This window comes from Sprattus sprattus (genome assembly GCF_963457725.1).
Source record: "Sprattus sprattus genome assembly, chromosome: 21".
NCBI classification, from domain to species: Eukaryota; Metazoa; Chordata; class Actinopteri; order Clupeiformes; family Clupeidae; genus Sprattus; species Sprattus sprattus.
The window spans coordinates 7,496,548-7,514,813 of NC_137919.1; the positions used below are offsets into that span (position 1 = coordinate 7,496,548).

Here is an 18,266-nt window from a genome sequence, read left to right on the forward strand (position 1 = left end):
CTTTACCTGTGGAAACAAAACACCTTGCAATACTACCAAAAGAAAGTCATGTCTCAAAACTCATTCTCCAACATGTACACAATAAAGTTGGTCACAGGGGAAGAAATCATATGCTCTCAACCCTACGACGACAGTACTGGATTCCTCATGCAAATGCAGCAGCCAGAAAGATCATCAGTGAGTGTGTGATATGCCGAAAGCAGCGCCAAAGACCAGGTGAGCAGAAAATGTCTGATCTTCCTATTGACAGAGTGTCAGCTGATTCCCCACCATTCACACATGTGGGCCTAGATTATTTTGGGCCAATAGAAGTAAAGAAAGGCAGAAGCCTAGTTAAAAGATATGGAGCCCTTTTTACTTGCCTAACCTGTCGCGCAGTACACCTGGAGGTGGCGCATTCTCTCAATACAGATTCCTGTATAAACGCCATCAGGAGGTTCATCTGCCGCAGAGGCCAAGTCAAAGAAATTCCGGACGGATAATGGGACCAACTTTGTCAGTGCAAACCGTGAGTTGAAACAAGCCATTACAGAACTGAATCACAGTAAAATTCAGAAAAATCTGATGCAGGATGGAGTTAAAGGTGCATTAAGGATTAATAGCTATTCGCTAAAGGTATGCTAGCAGCGAAAACTAACGAAATCTCTTGAAATGTGCTGACTTTGACATTATGACAAACTAATTACTCAACGACTGTCCTTACACAGTCAAACATCAATCATGTGCAACACAAGACTAAGCAAGACGGCAAATAAGCTACTTACTAGATCGGCAGAAGGTAATCAAAGTCAGGTCGGCGGGCATCGGCAGGCAAAACTACAGAAGGCAGTTATATGCCTATCGACCCTGCTATGCCATTGGCACGGACGCAATTCTCCATATTAAAAGTCATTGTAGCGCCCCAATTTTTTTTAAGCTGTTATTTTAAACTGCTTATCCTAACCCTAATCCTGAAGCATAATTGTTGCATATTGTGCCTTTAAATGGACATTTAACCCCCCATATGGGGCCCACTATGGTGGCGTATGGGAACGCTTGGTGCAGGTTGTGAAAAGATTGCTGTGTTCTGTAACTAATCAACAAGTCTTAGACGATGAAGCCTTGCAGACAGTCTTCTGCGAAGTGGAGGCCATACTGAACGACCGTCCAATCACCACCTCCTCTGGCGATCCCAATGACATCGAGGCCTTGACTCCAAACCACCTTCTCCAGCTGAAAGGTAAACCCATCTTGCCACCAGGTTTATTCAAGAAGGATGACCTGTACGCTCGGAGACGCTGGAGGCAAGTGCAATACATCGCTGACCTCTTCTGGAAGAGGTGGACGACCGAGTACCTCCCTCAACTGCAAGGGCGGCAGAAGTGGAACAAAGTTCACAGAAGCTTCACAGTTGGTGACATCGTGCTTGTGGTGGAAGAGTCTGCACCCAGAGGTGCGTGGCCCATTGGGCGCATCACCGACACCATGGCAGACTCCAAGGGGTGCGTTCGACGGGTCCGTGTCAAGACACAAACCAACGAGTTGGAAAAACCCATCACCAAGATCTGCCTCCTGGTGGGGGTAATGTAAGGGGCAACAATGAATGTTCGCCTCCAACAGAGTCATGTTTTTGAACCTCTGACTCTACACATTTACTGATGCTCACTCACTGATTTAGTCTGTGTCACAATAGGCTGCTGAACCTACACACAGTCCATAAGCACACAGAACACATTCACACAGACCATAGCATACACTCGTAGACTTTTTACCTTTCAAGAAGAAGAAGAAGATTTTTTTTGTTTACGGACTGAAAACCATTTTTTGCACTTGAGTATGAACTTTAATACCACTGCACAAAAAACAACCACAAAAAAAAAGAGAAAAAACAAAAACAAAAAAAAAACGTTTGAAACCTGAATTGTAAATACTGTAGGTAGATATGTAAATAGCATTGAGTTATATGTAAACTTACATTTATCACTGTACTTGTAATGGCCATTCACTTGTATATTGTATATAGATTTGTAATTGCTTGTTGTTCAAGAATTAGGGGCCGGAATGTCATGGCCATTTCTGTTTTTTGTTAAGCGCACTCAGACTTGCGATTTTGGATACGCCTACCTAAGCGCAGGTGCAGGTATTTAGGTCACGCCCACCACTCTAAATTAGTGTTAGATTCAATGTCGGGTGGCGTTGTATGGTTTGGTGCGATATAAAGATTTTACCATTTAACACATGCAAGCTTTGGATATCTTTGTTGGAACTTTGTTGGAAACCTTGGAAGTGAAGAAAAACAGTGAACTTTTTCGTTGGAATAAACCTGAACAACCTTTTTTGGAAAACCTGTGTTTGTGCGTAAATCTTAAAGCTGAACCCACGCCACCCACGGCCTTTTAGTTTGGAACTTTGGAAATTTGGAAAAGGCCGATACAGGAATAAACTAAATAAAATAGAATAAACTAAATAAAATGGAATAAATCAACAGACAACACTTAATTACAGACATAACAGGGTGAGACAATTAGAACACAGGGAAGGCCAATGTTCTAATTGTCTCACCCTGTTGTGTCTGTAATTAAGTGTACTTACACGAACTGAAACCAGACGTAGAGATACATCCTTTTCTACGTCTAAGACGTTTTTTATAAATCTGTACTTAGACGTGGATTTGATCGCACGCAAAGTCTAAGATCAGTTCTGTGCGTAAGTTTGTTTTATAAATGAGGCCCTATGTAACATATCTTTCTTTCATGTTCAAAACCATTTATATTTTTATGTTTTATTAAGCATAAGATATATAAACACAACATTTTATTTTAATATTTATTTGTAGGGTAGTTTTATATATAATTGCACTTTTAATAATTCTAACTAATCACTCATTTGACATTTCAATAAGATTTTAGGTTGTTAATAATAGCCCGTTCTCAGCATATTCTAGCATTAGTTGTACCTGACTCACTTTGTTTCAAATCTTTGTTGTTCTCCCCTTTCTAAACCTCTCTGCAACCTTTAATCAGGAGCTAACCTTTAATCAGGAGCTTACCTTTAACTCTCTTGCACCTCTTCAGACTGCGTCACCCTAACCGTCCGTGTGTGTGAGAGTGGAGTAGACAAAACATCAAACAAGGAACGCTGAAGGAGATATGATCTACTCAACACTGCCCCCACTGGTAGGGCAGGAGACCACCGAGCACCATGCAAATTGGCCACATTGGCCCAGACTTTATTACCTCCAGCAAGGAGGTTATGCGATCGGGTCCGTTCATTTCTTTATTTGTCCCTCTGTTTGTGGACAAGATTTCTCAGAAACTACTGGGTGGATCTTTCTGAAATTTTCACAAGAGGTGGATCTTGGTCCTGGGACATCCCCATTCAAATTTCAGGATGATCCGGATCTTTGTTTTCACACCTAAAGTGACATTTCTCGAAAACCAATTACCGGATTTTAATGAAATTTACAATGAATGTAGACTTTGGGCTATTGTTCAGATGAACGTTTTAGATCTTGCTTTACTATCAACGTCAACCCTTGTTGGAGGTCAGAAATCTCGGATTGCTCTTGTTTATATATTCATATTGATCCATCTATATATTCAATTAGTTGTTTACTTTTACATTCATGAATTTGTACTGACATTTAGAGATGTAGTAAGAAGTCACCTTATTAAATCCAAAGTGATGTGTCAGGTGTGAATTTATCTATTTTTGACCACTTTTGTACTCATTCATCACTGGTTCAAAACAGAAACAAGAGTACAGACTTCAGTGATATTGATGTTGTTTTCTAAATTCCCAGCTGGAGGAACCCGAGAGAGCAGAAGCATAACTTCACTCAATCCTAACTCCCTCCCCCTTACTAGGCCATCTAGTGGCTAAAAGAAGGTATTACTTTTGCAGGCCAAAGCAAGACTTCCAAGTCAAAGATGGGCTCCCGCATGGGCCTTGCGTATTAACACAAGGTGGATTATACCACCAGGCATATGATAGATTAAAATAATTACTGAAACATTGCCAGCAGTCACCTATACAAATACATATCAAAGAAACCACCAGCTAGAAGGAGGCTGCGATTGCACAAATAAAAACATTCCCACAGTCTTCTTTAAGGTTGTGTTAAAATTTTATTTGGTCTTGTTTCACTTCTGTTCTTTTTTTACATTTTCTTAATGTTCCACAGGTTAAAACCCCGTTAAAATAGTTGAACACAAACAATAAAACACAAAATACACACTCATTCTCGCACACTCAAATCACTTACAGAGTCAAAGAGATTAGGCCCAGCCCAGTAGAAGATTTCACAAATGAACAAACAACGAACAAAATAAACAAAACAAAAACTCATGAATAGAACACCTCAAGGCCGGAGGCACAAGACCTGTCTTCAAAAACAATGTCTTAGACCTGACGCTGGCTTTGAGATGTGCATGAAATATAATATACATTTGTATTTCTTATATTTCTTATAAAGCCTATGGTTGAAAAACTAAAATGTGAGAAATCTAAATCAGCAGAAAATGCACTAATAAAAAGCAAAAGTGTAAAAAGTAAAAAGAATCTCTGCCACCACACCTTGCAGAGTTAAGATTTCTTAAGATTCTTGTATTGCGCAAAACTCTTGTATGGGTACCTTTAAAGGTCATTCAGTCTTTTTTTTTGTTTGTTAAAGAAAGCATCTCATGTAGTCAGACACGGCTGATAGTGCAAGTGTGGTTCAATCCACCCTGCATATGTTGTTGAAAATGTTTACAAAAAAAAACCTGCATTTGTCCATTGCTGCACCCATACCTTGGTTCTACTCCAGTGAAAATAAGACACAACACAAAGATGAAAAAAAGGGACAAACAGGAAAATGACAAGATAAGAAATGAAGAAAAAAAAAAGAGGAGAAAAAAAGCATCCTGGCGTGGACTTTGTCTGAGGCCTGTGAGTTGTTTCCTCCAGTGTATGCAGGCCTTGAATAAATATCAATAGCTCTAAATCTCTAATTAAAAATAAAATATCTCAGCTACATAAGTCTTGTATCTGTTTCAATGCCCACCTACAGTACTCTGGACCGAAGGAGAAATGCAGGCACCCCTCCTGTATGATTGCACCAGGCAGATTGACCGTCGCTAAAATGGTTGTCTTGACGTTAGTTCCAGCTTATTATAGCCCACATCTACTGCACCATGAGTAGAAACACCCACAGAACCACTCCTTGCCTTGTTCCACTCATACTTACAAGACAGAACCAGTCTAACATGAAAGTCCTAATTTAAACAAAACAGCAAAAATTTTGATACCACATTTTTTTCTTTTCCTGTCAGAACTTTTCTCAGTAACTCACTAAGGCTATTGATCATATTGATCATATATATTGATCATGGCTCGTTCCTATGTAAGAGATTGAGAGGCGAGGTAGTTGGCAACCTGTCTTTGGCACAGGGCTATGGCTACATCTGAAGTGGGCTTTCAGGGAACCGGGAAGTTCGGCCGAGGTTACCTGCCATGCATTTGTTTCAATCCACAGTTAATCGCACTACTTTCGAGCCAGAGACTTGTAGCTACAGTGGTGGTTTTGACACAGAAAGGGAGAGTGTGTGTGTGTGTGTGGTCGTAGGCCTTGTGAATCACAGTGACTTCTCTATACTTGAGTGGCAGTCAGCATTTGTTTACAGTAACCTGGTTCTGTTGCTCTCGTCGATGTGTTGTGAGAACCCGTCGTCTCGGCAACAGAATCTCGTGTTCCCCAGTGATTTAATTTGGAGTGTATGACTTTATGGGTTTTTGGAGGCAGTAGACAGACGACATGATGACCTTAACTGATAGCCTCAAGTCGTGAATGAACGGCGGGGTCATTCCAGCACAGAAGACGACGGCGCCACCTGACTGGCTCCAGGTGATGGCTCCCGAGAGCTCTGATTGGCTTTCGGGCCGATTTCACTTGCCCATTGATGATTAAAAATGACTTGAGACTGTCCTGTTCTTGTGCTAATGCAAGTGAGGATAAGCTAAGCTAGGGAACAACAGCTCAAAGATAGCTGAGTTGATATTATGCTTATGGGGATCAACATCCCGACACCGATGGTGTTTTCTCTGCTGACCACTTCAGTTTCCTAAACGGACTTCACAAAGACACTAACAAATGGAATATATCAGAACCCAAGTCCAAAATCAGCAGTGACCTTGAATGGGGGGGAAAAGTCCAACCGTTTCAAAGAGAGAGGAAGTTGCTCAACTTCAGGAAAGAGAAAAGAATTGGCAGCTTGACGTGCTTTAGTGGTTAATATCCTTTAAAATACACACCCCATAAAAGTGACCCAACCCATTTTTTTTTTTCAGTGAAGGCCGCTATTGTTCTAGACTATCCCCACCTGCCCTAGTTATCTCTCTCCCGCCACTATGAGGTTATGGAAGTTATGACTTTACTTAACATCACCGTCAGAGATTCTGAGCAGGAGCCATTTTGAATGTGCACGTTTTCTAAAATGCAGAATTTAAACCATTATTTAATTGAGAGTGTAGAGCCTCTTCGCAAAATCTTTCAGATTTTGAGTGCCTTGATGTTTTAACACAGATGGACACAGTGATTGGCTGATTTTGAACTCTGCCGTCTGCTCACATAAGCTCACACACCTCAGTCATATCCACAAACGCTTGACTGAGGGGGAAAAAAACCCCACAAATGATACACATATTATCAACTGAAAGAGTGAAGCTTATTTGCTCAGTTCAATTTATATATGCTCCCTTTGGGTCGAATTCTACAGAACAACCACATTGATTTCCAGAGTTATGCAGATGATACACAGACATATCTGGTTCTCTCAACAGTAACTAGAGCCCAATAGAAGTAGAAATGAAGTGCTTCTATTAAAGGCACCCAGTGCAACTTTCGAGGCTTAAAAGTAAACATTCAATTTCTAGTCTTTTTTACACGTAGTAAGTTTCAATAACTCCATACCATTACTTACCGACATTCAAGCAGCAAAGATGAGACGTCGTTGTGTGGTGAGAACCGATAGAAAATCGATAACAACAACAATCGCCGCCATTTTCTTTATTTTTTGTAACCTACAATAAATAAAGCAGGCTTCCAGTCAATGGAAAAATGGCTTCTCCCCACCGGCGATTGTTGTTGTTTACGATTTTCTATCAGTTCTCACCACACAACGACGTCTCATCTTTGCTCCTTGAATGTCGATATGTAATGGTATGGAGTTATTGAAACTTACTACGTGTAAAAAAGACTAGAAATTGAATGTTTATTTTTCATTGAATGTTTACATAAAGTTGCACTGGGTGCCTTTAACCTATCAATTACTGAATGGGTTAGACCCAGAATACAGGTCACCAGTAGGTGACTGAGGTCAAGGTCTTTTATTGATCTTACTATTGTTTACTCTTAAGCACTCTGTGTTGTTGTTTTGTCTTTGGGATGTTCCTTTTGCTTTTATTTATGTATTACATGGAATTGCCTTTGTATGAAATTTGCTATATAAATAAACTTGCATTGCCTCTTGATCGCTGCAGTGTGTTGTAAAGGGTTGCTTATACCTTGTTAATGTTCTTTAGCCCATGAAGCTGTTTCATAGTGAAATATTACACGAGATTGAGGGATTTAAAAAAAACATGATACCATGTCCCCCAAGACAGGTGTTCACTCATACGGATTCATCTATCCAAATTATGATCTAAAGAAGAACCAACCGTAACTCTAGCAACAGAGAACACACAGTTGGCCTGCTGCCAGTAAAGGAGATCAATCAAAGGTAATACAGACTTTGCCTACTCATTGGCTATTGCTAGCTATGGGGTGGAAGGGGGTCATTGGAAGGTGGTCATTTTCTGAACCAATCAGAGACCTCTCTGGCTTTTACATTTAAACAAGAGGGTGTCAACTCGTAGCATTCTTTCAAAGTACGTACTAGCTTTTTGTAGTGTGTACTTGAATGAAAGTGGACACTCATTTGGAGTTGATGGACATAGCCCGGATCTCTCCATAGAGTCTGTAGTCTGTAGTAAAAATCATTTCTGATTTGATTCCCTGTCTGTCTGTGTTTAATCTGAACAGAAACAACTCCTACTCCTCCTTTGCGTTGTGTACGGAAAACAAAATCCCAAGGCAGGGGAAGTCCACACCAGTTTGACAACCCTGGTTTTTCCACATGAAGAACCCTGGTTTTTCCACATAACCTCGGCCCCACCTATGAGCACAGCGTCCCCATAGCAACCCAGCCCCACCTATGAGCACGGCGTCCCCATAGCAACCCAACTCCACCTATGAGCACGGCGTCCCCATAGCAACCCAGCCCCACCTATGAGCACAGTGTGCCCACAACGAGGCCCAGGATCAGAGCAGGGCTGCATGGTCGAGGAAGGAGAGGAGAGGAGGGGATAGAGAGGGAAATAGAGGAAAAGAGGAGGGGATAAAGAGGGAAGGAGAGGAGAGGAGGGGATAAAGAGGGAAGGAGAGGAGAGGAGGGGATAGAGAGGGAAATAGAGGAAAAGAGGAGGGGATAAAGAGGGAAGGAGAGGAGAGGAGGGGATAGAGAGGGAAATAGAGGAAAAGAGGAGGGGATAAAGAGGGAAGGAGAGGAGAGGAGGGGATAGAGAGGGAAAGAGAGGAGGAGAGGAGGGGATAGAGAAGGAAAGAGAGGAGGAGAGGAGGGGATCAAGGGGGGAAGAGAGGGGGGGGGGATAGAGAAGGGAAGAGAGGAGGGGAAAGAGAGGGAAAGGAAGGAGGAGGGGAGGGGATAGAGAGGGAAAGTGAGGAGGAGAGGAGGGGATAAAGAAGGAAAGAGAGGAGGGGATAGAGAAGGAAAGAGAGGAAAAGAGCAGGGGAGAGGAGGGGATAGAGAGGGAAAGTGAGGACGAGAGAAGAGAGAGGCAGCCAGGGTTGCTATGAGCACGGCGTCCCCACAGAAAGCGCAGGATCAGAGCAGGGTTGCATGGTCAGACATGACAATGATGGCAGGACTCTCAGGGAAGGGCGGCCAACAACAAAAAAGAAAAGGCCTGAGCGGTCACATTCTTTGGCACAAGAGTGTGGAATGTGTAGAGTGTGTGTGTGTGTGTGTGTGTGTGTGTCTGTGTCCTCTCTGTCTCTCGCTCTATTATTTAGCGTTTCTTCATCATGGGTCAAAAGCTCATTTGTGTTCTGGAATGTTCTTCGGAATGCCAGGAATCTGCCTTTTTAGAAGAACAGGCTAGACTTTGTGGATCTTATCCCCCGTTTACCAAAAAATAAAACCGAACAAATAAAAACAAAATAAAAATGGCCTTTGTATAGGTGTGACCTCCCCCCACATCCCCCACGCAGCAACAGTAGCATCACTCACTTAACCCTGGCTCCATAACGTTTGACAAGGCCGACAAAGCTTGGAGTGACAGGAGTTTGTGTGTGTATGTGTGTGTGCGCGTGAGTTTGTGTGTGTACGTATATGTGTTTTCGTGTGTGTGTGTGTGTGTGTGTGCATGTCTGTGAACCACCCATTTTTTCCTCATTTTAGCCAAGCCTTAGAGAGCGAATGAGAATTGCATACTGGGAGACACTTGAGAAGCTTAACACCACTCTTTCACAAAAAAGTCACTCGGACAGAACACGCATAAATACAGGACTGCGATTCGGTAGATCAATGCAAGTCGCTCTTACGAGATAAGTTTCAAGAAGACTTGTTTGGATAGGTCGACATACAGAATGTGGAAGTCTATGGCATCTGTGGCTTTATGTTTTTTTTCTATTTTTGGAAAAAAATTATAATGCAGGGTGTATGATAGCGTTAACCCCCCCCCTCCCCCCCCCCCCCGCCCCCCCCATCTCCATGGCAACATGGATGAGGTACATAAACTTCCTGGTTATGGCCCTCTCCCTGTTCCTCACTAGCTGTCCAGAGCAGGCCCCTACTGGAGCTGTGTGTATTTTATTTGTCTTGTTCCTGTCTTGAGAAAGACTCTAAACCCACTGTGCCCTGAAAAAGGCAATGGCTATCTCACCAGGTTACCTCAGAGGAAGCACTCTTAACTATTTTATGACTTAACCCTCCAATAGAAATACAGAAGAAAAATCGGATCTCCCTGTGAGACTGTGGTGGATGGGAAGAGGGGCATTTTGTGTGTTTGTTAGCCATAGGGGTATGTATGTGTGTATGTTGGCCATGGGTGTGTGTGTGTGTGTGTGTGTGTGTGTGTGTGTGTCTATGTGTGTGTGTGTATGCGTGTGTTCAGAAGCGATCTTCTCTGAGTTGTGTCGGGGACCTGAAGGGACTGAGCCCTAGAGCCCTCCGCGGTGATAGCAGCCGCTCTTTGGCGACCTCAAGTGGCCGCCCGCGCGTCATCGACGTCGCAGCCACGGTGGCCGCCGCTGTCGCCGCCCAGCCCAGGTCCACGAAGGGCGAGTCGGCCGGGTTCAGCGGGGCCACACGGAACGAGGACAGAGTCGGGCTCCCGTTAGCCGAGCAAGGCGCGGAGCGCGAGGTGGTGGTGCCACTGCGGAACGGTGGAGCCGAGAACGGGTCAAAGGGCGAGGGGGATTCGTGGGAGGGCGAGGGGGAGTCGATGGTGACCGTGGTCACTGGCTGGGCCTTGAGGGTGAACGGATCGTATTCGGGCGAGGGGAAGGGGTGCCCGCAGTTCGTGATGAAAGGGTTGGTGGGGGACAGCTGGTAGCCCAGCGACGAGGCCCCGGGAGAGCGGGCGTCCGACGGGGTGCCTGGCTTACCGCCGCCGGCTGCTCCGGCCCGTGTGGCGCCGGCCGAGATGAAGCTCCAGGGGTCGATGCGGGGCCGCATGGGCGAGGGTCGCGGGCGTGAGATGATCTGCACCTCCATTCGGGGGGACTTGGGACTCAGCAGGTGGGGGTTGGGGGGGTAGATGGTGAAGGGGGCCTGATGGCTGTCCTGGCACATGGGCAGGTCCAACGCTGGAGAGAGAGAGAGAGAGAGAGAGAGAGAGAAAAAGAGAGAGAGACTTTACTTTGGATTTTCTTTCGTTTAACACTAAGGTAATCTAATATAAATCTCAACCTGTACAAAACATCATAAATGTTTAATACTAATGAAATGCACTGAAAGAATCAGTCAATAAATTGAGCATAATAGGGCTTGGGAACGAGAGGATGAAGGAATGAAACCGAGGAACGAGAGAATGAAGGGACGAAACAGAGGAACGAGAGAATGAAGGGAGGAAACAGAGGAACGAGAGAATGAAGGGACGAAACAGAGGAACGAGAGAATGAAGGGATGAAACAGGAACGAGAGAATGAAGGGACGAAACAGAGGAACGAGAGAATGAAGGGACGAAACAGGAACGAGAGAATGAAGGGACGAAACAGAGGAACGAGAGAATGAAGGGACGAAACAGAGGAACGAGAGAATGAAGGGAGGAAACAGGAACGAGAGAATGAAGGGACGAAACAGGAACGAGAGAATGAAGGGACGAAACAGGAACGAGAGAATGAAGGGACGAAACAGGAACGAGAGAATGAAGGGACGAAACAGAGGAACGAGAGAATGAAGGGAGGAAACAGGAACGAGAGAATGAAGGGACGAAACAGAGGAACGAGGGAATGAAGGAAAGAAAGAAACGGAGAGTGCTGGGTGGGCATCAAGGGATGGTTAAAAGCGAGAGAGCATGAATGACAGAGTAGGAGTGAGCATCAGGCACACAAGCAGTGAAAGAAAGGAAAGAATGAGAAAAATAAAAGAAGACAGAAAAAAAGAAAGAAAGAAAGATAATAATATATAATAATAATATCCATACATATAAACGGGACAAAAATGCTACCCTGGCAGTTGGCGTCTGTCTAAATGAAACACTTTTATGGGCCGTCTCTGGCATGACAGATGTGCCCAGAGGCTGGGCCAGGGAGAAGGCCAGAGGCTGGACCAGGGAGAAGGCCAGAGGCTGGACCAGGGAGAAGGCCAGAGGCTGGACCAGGGAGAAGGCCAGAGGCTGGACCAGGGAGAAGGCCAGAGGCTGGGCCAGGGAGAAGGCCAGAGGCTGGACCAGGGAGAAGGCCAGAGGCTGGGCCAGGGAGAAGGCCAGAGGCTGGGCCAGGGAGAAGGCCAGAGGCTGGGCCAGGGAGAAGGCCAGAGGCTGGGCCAGGGAGAAGGCCAGAGGCTGGGCCAGGGAGAAGGCCAGAGGCTGGACCAGGGAGAAGGCCAGAGGCTGGACCAGGGAGAAGGCCAGAGGCTGGGCCAGGGAGAAGGCCAGAGGCTGGACCAGGGAGAAGGCCAGAGGCTGGGCCAGGGAGAAGGCCAGAGGCTCAAAATGGAACACAGTCTCTAACCCCAAGACAAAAACCAACACTACACACTTACACACTACATCTAAAACTCGAGCTACAGACAGCCTCACACACCACATCTAAACCTAGAGCTACAGAGACAAACTTACTCACACACTTCATCTAAAACTCGAGCTACAGACAGCCTCACACACTACATCTAAATCTAGCGCTAGACAGCCTCACATACTACATCTAACTTACACAAGAGCTACAGACGGCCTCACACACTAAATCTGAAACTACAGATTAGTTAATAGTTGAATTTGTCGGGACCTAGCCTGCTCATTATTCAATAGTTCTAAACCTAGATCTGCCACCGCTCTGCCTAGGGAGAGATCTGGGGTTTCCCCCGCATGGTTTGAATACAATTGGGTGTACGAACGCCGTGGGGGAAGTTACACAAGCATGCCTTGTGTCTGGCCCAAAGGGGCAGTTGTTTTGACACTCATGTGGGAATGCGGTGCTTGGTGGAATACTTTTAGTGTGCTTGACATGAGCTCTTCATGCAAGCAACGTGTAGTTTTCCTCGGCACAAAACTTGTAACTCTCCGCAGGCTCTGGCGATTCGGAGATCGTCAGCCTACAGAGTTATTTTTAATACACCACTAAACTGTCACCGTTTAGATCTTTGTTCACTGCATTCTTCCATGTAGAAGCTGACGAACACATAAATCTCGTAACTCTCCTCCGGCTCTGGGGATTCGGAGATCGCCAGCCTGTAGAGTACTTTCTAATACCACACTAAACTGTCAACGTTTAGGGCTCTGTCCACTGCCTTCTGCCACGTTAGAGCTGATGAACACCTGTACTATTTAGTTGTTCTTAGGCTCTGGCGATTCAGAGATCGCTTGGCTGCAGAACGCATTGTAACTAAGAAATTGGTCTCAGCCACATCTAACAAATAGAATCTAATGAAAGTGTGGCGAGAACTCCAGCTTGCTGCCTCGTATATCTCTTCCACTGAGACGCTATAAAACTCGCTTCCACAAAAAATACACAATAAAGCGTTTTCAAGGACTTCAGAAAATGGTTACAAATAGGCTACCCCAAAGTGCCATGAAAAGAAACGAAAATGACATTGCAAGGTGGTTTTGAAATCAGGCTGGTCATTTTCCAGTTGTTGAGGATGCATATGCACTTAACGTTATACTCCCACCACCACTTTGCATGTGTCTGGAGAACAAGACAATAGCAGTCTGTCTGCTTAATGTTCTCATCGTGATAATGGGTCATATGAATACTGTTCATGGTTAACTTAATTAAATGTGAATAGGCGATCGGTCACGAAAATCCTAACGCTAGCTAACGTTAGCTTTCGTTAGCTACCAAAGCAGATCATAATATCTTCCATACAACGAAAAGGATCTGAGAAACAGGTGGAACGAAGAGTGGAGTGAAAACCACTGACTGTGATTGTGCGTTTTACAATGACCTTATTAACAACTCCAAATATAGGACTTCTTACTTGTGCCATTTATCGGTCTCTGATCCTTGATTGCTGCAGTGCATACACTGTTTCACTCAACTCTCCCAGGCCAGCAGTTGCCAGCAAGCTAGCGCTGATTGGCTAGTCAGTACAGGATACAATGTGTTGATTGGCGCTTTAGAAAATCTGCCAAAAGCGCTGATTGGCTCTTTAGAAAGGACGTAAAAACACTGCCAAAAAGAATCTGTAATTCGTAACTGAAATCCGTAATTCGTATTTGAAATCCGTATACGATCCGTATCCGTAATTCGTAACTGAAATCCGTATCTGCAGATAGATTTTGAAAGTGAAGATAGTTTTTGAAAGTGTAGATAGTTTTTGAAAGTGTAGATACATTTCGTATTTGAAATCCGTATCTGTAAATAGATTTTGAAAGTGAAGATAGTTTTTGAAAGTGTAGATACATTTCGTATTTGAAATCCGTATCTGTAGATAGGTTTTGAAAGTGTAGATGGTTTCACAGATACAAAATCTATATTACAGATACAAAATCTATATTACAGATACAAAATATTTATGGCATTGATCTGATTCCATACTTCAAGCTATGGGCTCTATAAAGCGCTTTGAGACCATGTCAGTCATTGATGGCGCTACATAGAATAAAAAACGAACAGAAACGAATATAATTTAAAGTAACAGTATGCAACAATTATACTTCAGGATTAGGGTTAGAATAAGCAGTTTTACCTTAAATAACAGCTTGAAAAAAATTGGGGCGCTACAATGACTTTTGATATGGAGAATCGCCTCCGTACCATTGCCATACCAGGGTCCATAGGCATATAACTGCTAAATGTAAGCTTGCCTGACGCCGCCCGGCTTTCTACTGTCTGCCGAACTAGTAAGTAGCTTATTCGCCGTCTTGCTATGTCTTGCGTTGCACTTGCTTGATGCTTGACTGTGTTAGGACAGTTGTTGAGTAACTAGTTTGTCATAATGTCAAATTCAGCACATTTCAAGAGATTTCGTTAGGTTTAGCCGCTAGCATATCGTTAGTGAATAGCAATTGATCCGGAATGCTTCTTTAAACATAATTGAAAATGAACTGAAGTGCATAACTCACCCAGCTGAGAGGCGTGCAGGCCTTGGCTGCACCGCCTCCTCCTCTCCCCTCCCTGGCTGGAGCCCGGGTCGCTGGCCGGCTCGCCATTGCTGGAGGGGGCAGTCCACCCTTTGGGGCTGTGCTGGGGGGTGCGGTGACGGTGCTGGTGGGGGTTGGGCGGCGGGGGCGTAAGGGGCAGCGGCCTGCTCTCCACGGGGGAGCGTGACGGGGCAGGCGGCGGGGGGAAGTCGAACAGGACCCCCCTGGGGAGCGAGTCTGTGCTGAAGGTGATTAGGTCATCTACCACAGCCGGGTCCGACTCGACTTTCACTTCCGGACAGGGGTGGGCCTGGCAGGGCGAAGGGGGAACGAGGGAGGCTGCGGCAGGAACAGGTGGAAGAGGGGTAGGGTTAGTCCTGGGGGGCACTTTGGGAGGGGTGTCCATGGGCTCCGGCTCCAGAGCCCGGCCCCAGGCCACGGCGGCCAGCAGGGCGGTGCTACTGAGCAGGGCACGGTGGGTGGCTTTTGGGTGGTGGTGGTGGTGGTGGTGGTGCTGGGGATGGTTGTGGTGTTGGTGGCTCCCCCGGTCGGGCCGAGGGGAGCTGCAGGGGGAGCCGCCCTCCTCACTCTCAGTGTCCTCCTCGGGCAGGGTGGTCCAGACAGGCTCCCTCACAGAGACAGAGGAGGACCCAGAGCCTGACCGAAAGAGAGAGAGAGAGAGAGAGAAAGAGGGAGAGAGAGAGATACAGAGAGGGAGGGAGAGAGAGATACAGAGGGAGGGAGAGAGAGAGAAAGCGGGAGAGAGAGATGAGAGAGAGGGAGAGAGAGAGAGAGAGGGTGAGAGAGAGATACAGAGAGGGAGGGAGAGAGAGATACAGAGGGAGGGAGAGAGAGATGCAGAGGGAGGGAGGGAGGGAGAGAGGGAGGGAGAGAGATATACAGAGGGAGGGAGAGAGAGAGAGAGAGAGAGAGAGAGAGAGAGAGAGAGAGGGATAGACAGACGGAGGAGGAGAAATAGATAAAACAGTAAAAAATTATGACATTCATTAATGATAAAGACAAGGGAAGGACACACTGATGTAGAATAAAAATAATGGGGGGAAAGACGAGATGAGAGGAGAAGAGGGGAGAGGAGAGGAAAAGAGGGGAGTGGAGTAGAGAGGAGAGGAAAGGAGAGGTGTGGAGAGGAGAGGAAAGGAAAGGAGAAGAGAGGAGAGGAGAGGAGAGGAGAGGAGAGGAGAGGAGAGGAGAGGAGAGGAGAGGAGAGGAGACAGACATGTGATCAAGAGAGGAGAAGGTGGGAAGGGTACCATTGTGGGTGCATTCGTGGGATGATGGTCTGTACTCCTCATAGTCTGCCTTGGAGTCTCCGTTCTCACTGCTGTCCGTGTCCAGGAGCTTGGCCCTCATGCAGAGACTGAAACAGGTCACACTGATCAGCACGTGTTTCATCAGATCGCTAAAACATCCGATCAGTTCATGTACATGCTTCATCACCAGACAGGTTTAATGGAGATCAGTAGAAAATACAGGTGCACCAGGAATTGTGTGAATTGAATATCTCTACTGATATATATTGACTCTTAATGAACACACAGACAACTGCACACACACAAGCACACTCACACACACACTCACACATCTTTTTACATAACATTTTCCATCATCTGCATTTAAGTTGCCGTAAGAGATGCCATTCATTGGTATACATTCAAACTGACTTTTCATATTATTAACCTGAAGACAACTTAATCTGTTAAATCTGGTAACCACTTGAACACAAAAGAAAACCTTATAATTATTATTCAGGCATCAGTGCTAAAACACACTATTATTCAGGCGTCAAAAGTGGTGTGTTTTAAAACTAAAACGTATTAGTGTGGATTAAATAGTTGAAATAAAGCCAGTAGTCAGCAGTCACTTCATATATATCAATCCTTATCGCATACTGTCTTATAGGCAGAGCAGGGCTGAAGAACTGTATACTTAGTTGCCACTCTGGGTGAATGTGTTGTATATTTAGCGCGTGTCAGATGTCAGATGTACCTGCTCTCCTGGGGACTCAGGCGGAGGACTTTGGGGCTCTTGGGGCTTTGGGGGCCCCAGTGGGGGGCCAGCCTGCGCTCCCCGTTAGCCGCCTTCAGGGGGAGAGACTCCATGGAGAACGGGGACCCAAGCCCAAACGCACGGCTGTTATCACTGGGGCTCACTGGGAGAGAGGGATGAGAGAGACAGGGAGGGAGGGAGAGAGAGGGAGGGATGAATGAGAGAGAGACACGGAGGGAGGGAGAGAGATGAGAGAGAGAGAGACAGGGAGGGAGGGAGGGAGGGAGAGAGAGAGAGAGAGAGAGAGAGAGAGACAGGGAGGGAGAGAGAGACAGGGAGGGAGAGAGGGAGAGAGAGAGAGAGAAGAAGAAAGAGAGGGAGAGACAGATGGGGGAGGGGGATAGGATAGAGAGGGTGAGAATGGAAAGACAAAAGAGGGGGCGAGATTGCGAGAAAGAGAAAACAATGTTTTTATTACCTCTATGTTTTTTCATTTTTTTCTAAATTCTGACACTTTTTACTTAAAAAACAAACCATCTCAAGTGGCCTGAACTCTTACAGGAAAGAAAGCACTTTGCAATGGATGAGTCATCATCACACACAAAAACACACGCACCCACACACACAAACAAAATACACCGGAAAGAAAATTACATTGAATCACACAACCTACATGCACATCATGAGAACTAAAGAAAAGTGCTCTCTGTTTTACCGATATCTCTCTGGTGTGATGTGTGTGTGTGTGTGTGTGTGTGTGTGTGTGTGTGTGTGTGTGTGTGTGTGTGGGAGGGGTGGGGGGGGTGTTACAGGCAACAAAGGATATCCAAGCAGAGGAGATAACCCTGCATATGACCTGCAGATGTGTCCAGTTTGAAGGTCGACCTCAGTAATAAATTGCGTTGCGCACCAGCCCACTGTTAACTGAGTGGAAAATTCCTACCAGTCCGGTTTGAGGTGAGCAAGTCTATGAGCCAATGTGTGGGAAAACTCCCCAGCAGAGGTAATGCTACGCTACATAACTGTCACTCACACGTCCAGAGACATGAACAGAGACATGAACAGAGCTGTACAGAGACGTGTACAGAGACATGGACAGAGACACGTCCAGAGACATGTACAGAGACATGGACAGAGACATCTACAGAGACAGGTACAGAGACATGGAAAGAGACGTGTACAGAGAGAGGTACAGAGACATGGGCAGAGACATCTACAGAGACAGGTACAGAGACATGGACAGAGACGTGTACAGAGAGAGGTACAGAGACATGGGCAGAGACATGGACAGAGACATCTACAGAGACAGGTACAGAGACATGGGCAGAGACATGGGCAGAGACATGGGCAGAGACATGGGCAGAGACATCTACAGAGACAGGTACAGAGACATGGGCAGAGACATCTACAGAGACAGGTACAGAGACATGGGCAGA

General features: G+C 45.6%; 1 protein-coding gene across 1 annotated transcript in view; it reads right to left on the reverse strand.

The window, feature by feature from the left end:
- Positions 1 to 9,814: 9,814 nt before the first annotated feature.
- Positions 9,815 to 18,266, reverse strand: part of LOC308382453 (mitogen-activated protein kinase kinase kinase 11) — a 51,464-nt gene continuing 43,012 nt past the window's right edge. Inside the window, exons 7-10 of the mRNA XM_080860181.1 lie at positions 16,831 to 16,993; positions 16,095 to 16,201; positions 14,806 to 15,480; positions 9,815 to 10,885 (exon numbers count right to left, since the gene is read on the reverse strand). Of these exons, the coding sequence (XP_080716307.1) occupies positions 10,188 to 10,885; positions 14,806 to 15,480; positions 16,095 to 16,201; positions 16,831 to 16,993 (1,643 nt within the window). The 3' untranslated portion in view covers positions 9,815 to 10,187. The remainder of the gene's footprint in view (positions 10,886 to 14,805; positions 15,481 to 16,094; positions 16,202 to 16,830; positions 16,994 to 18,266) is intronic.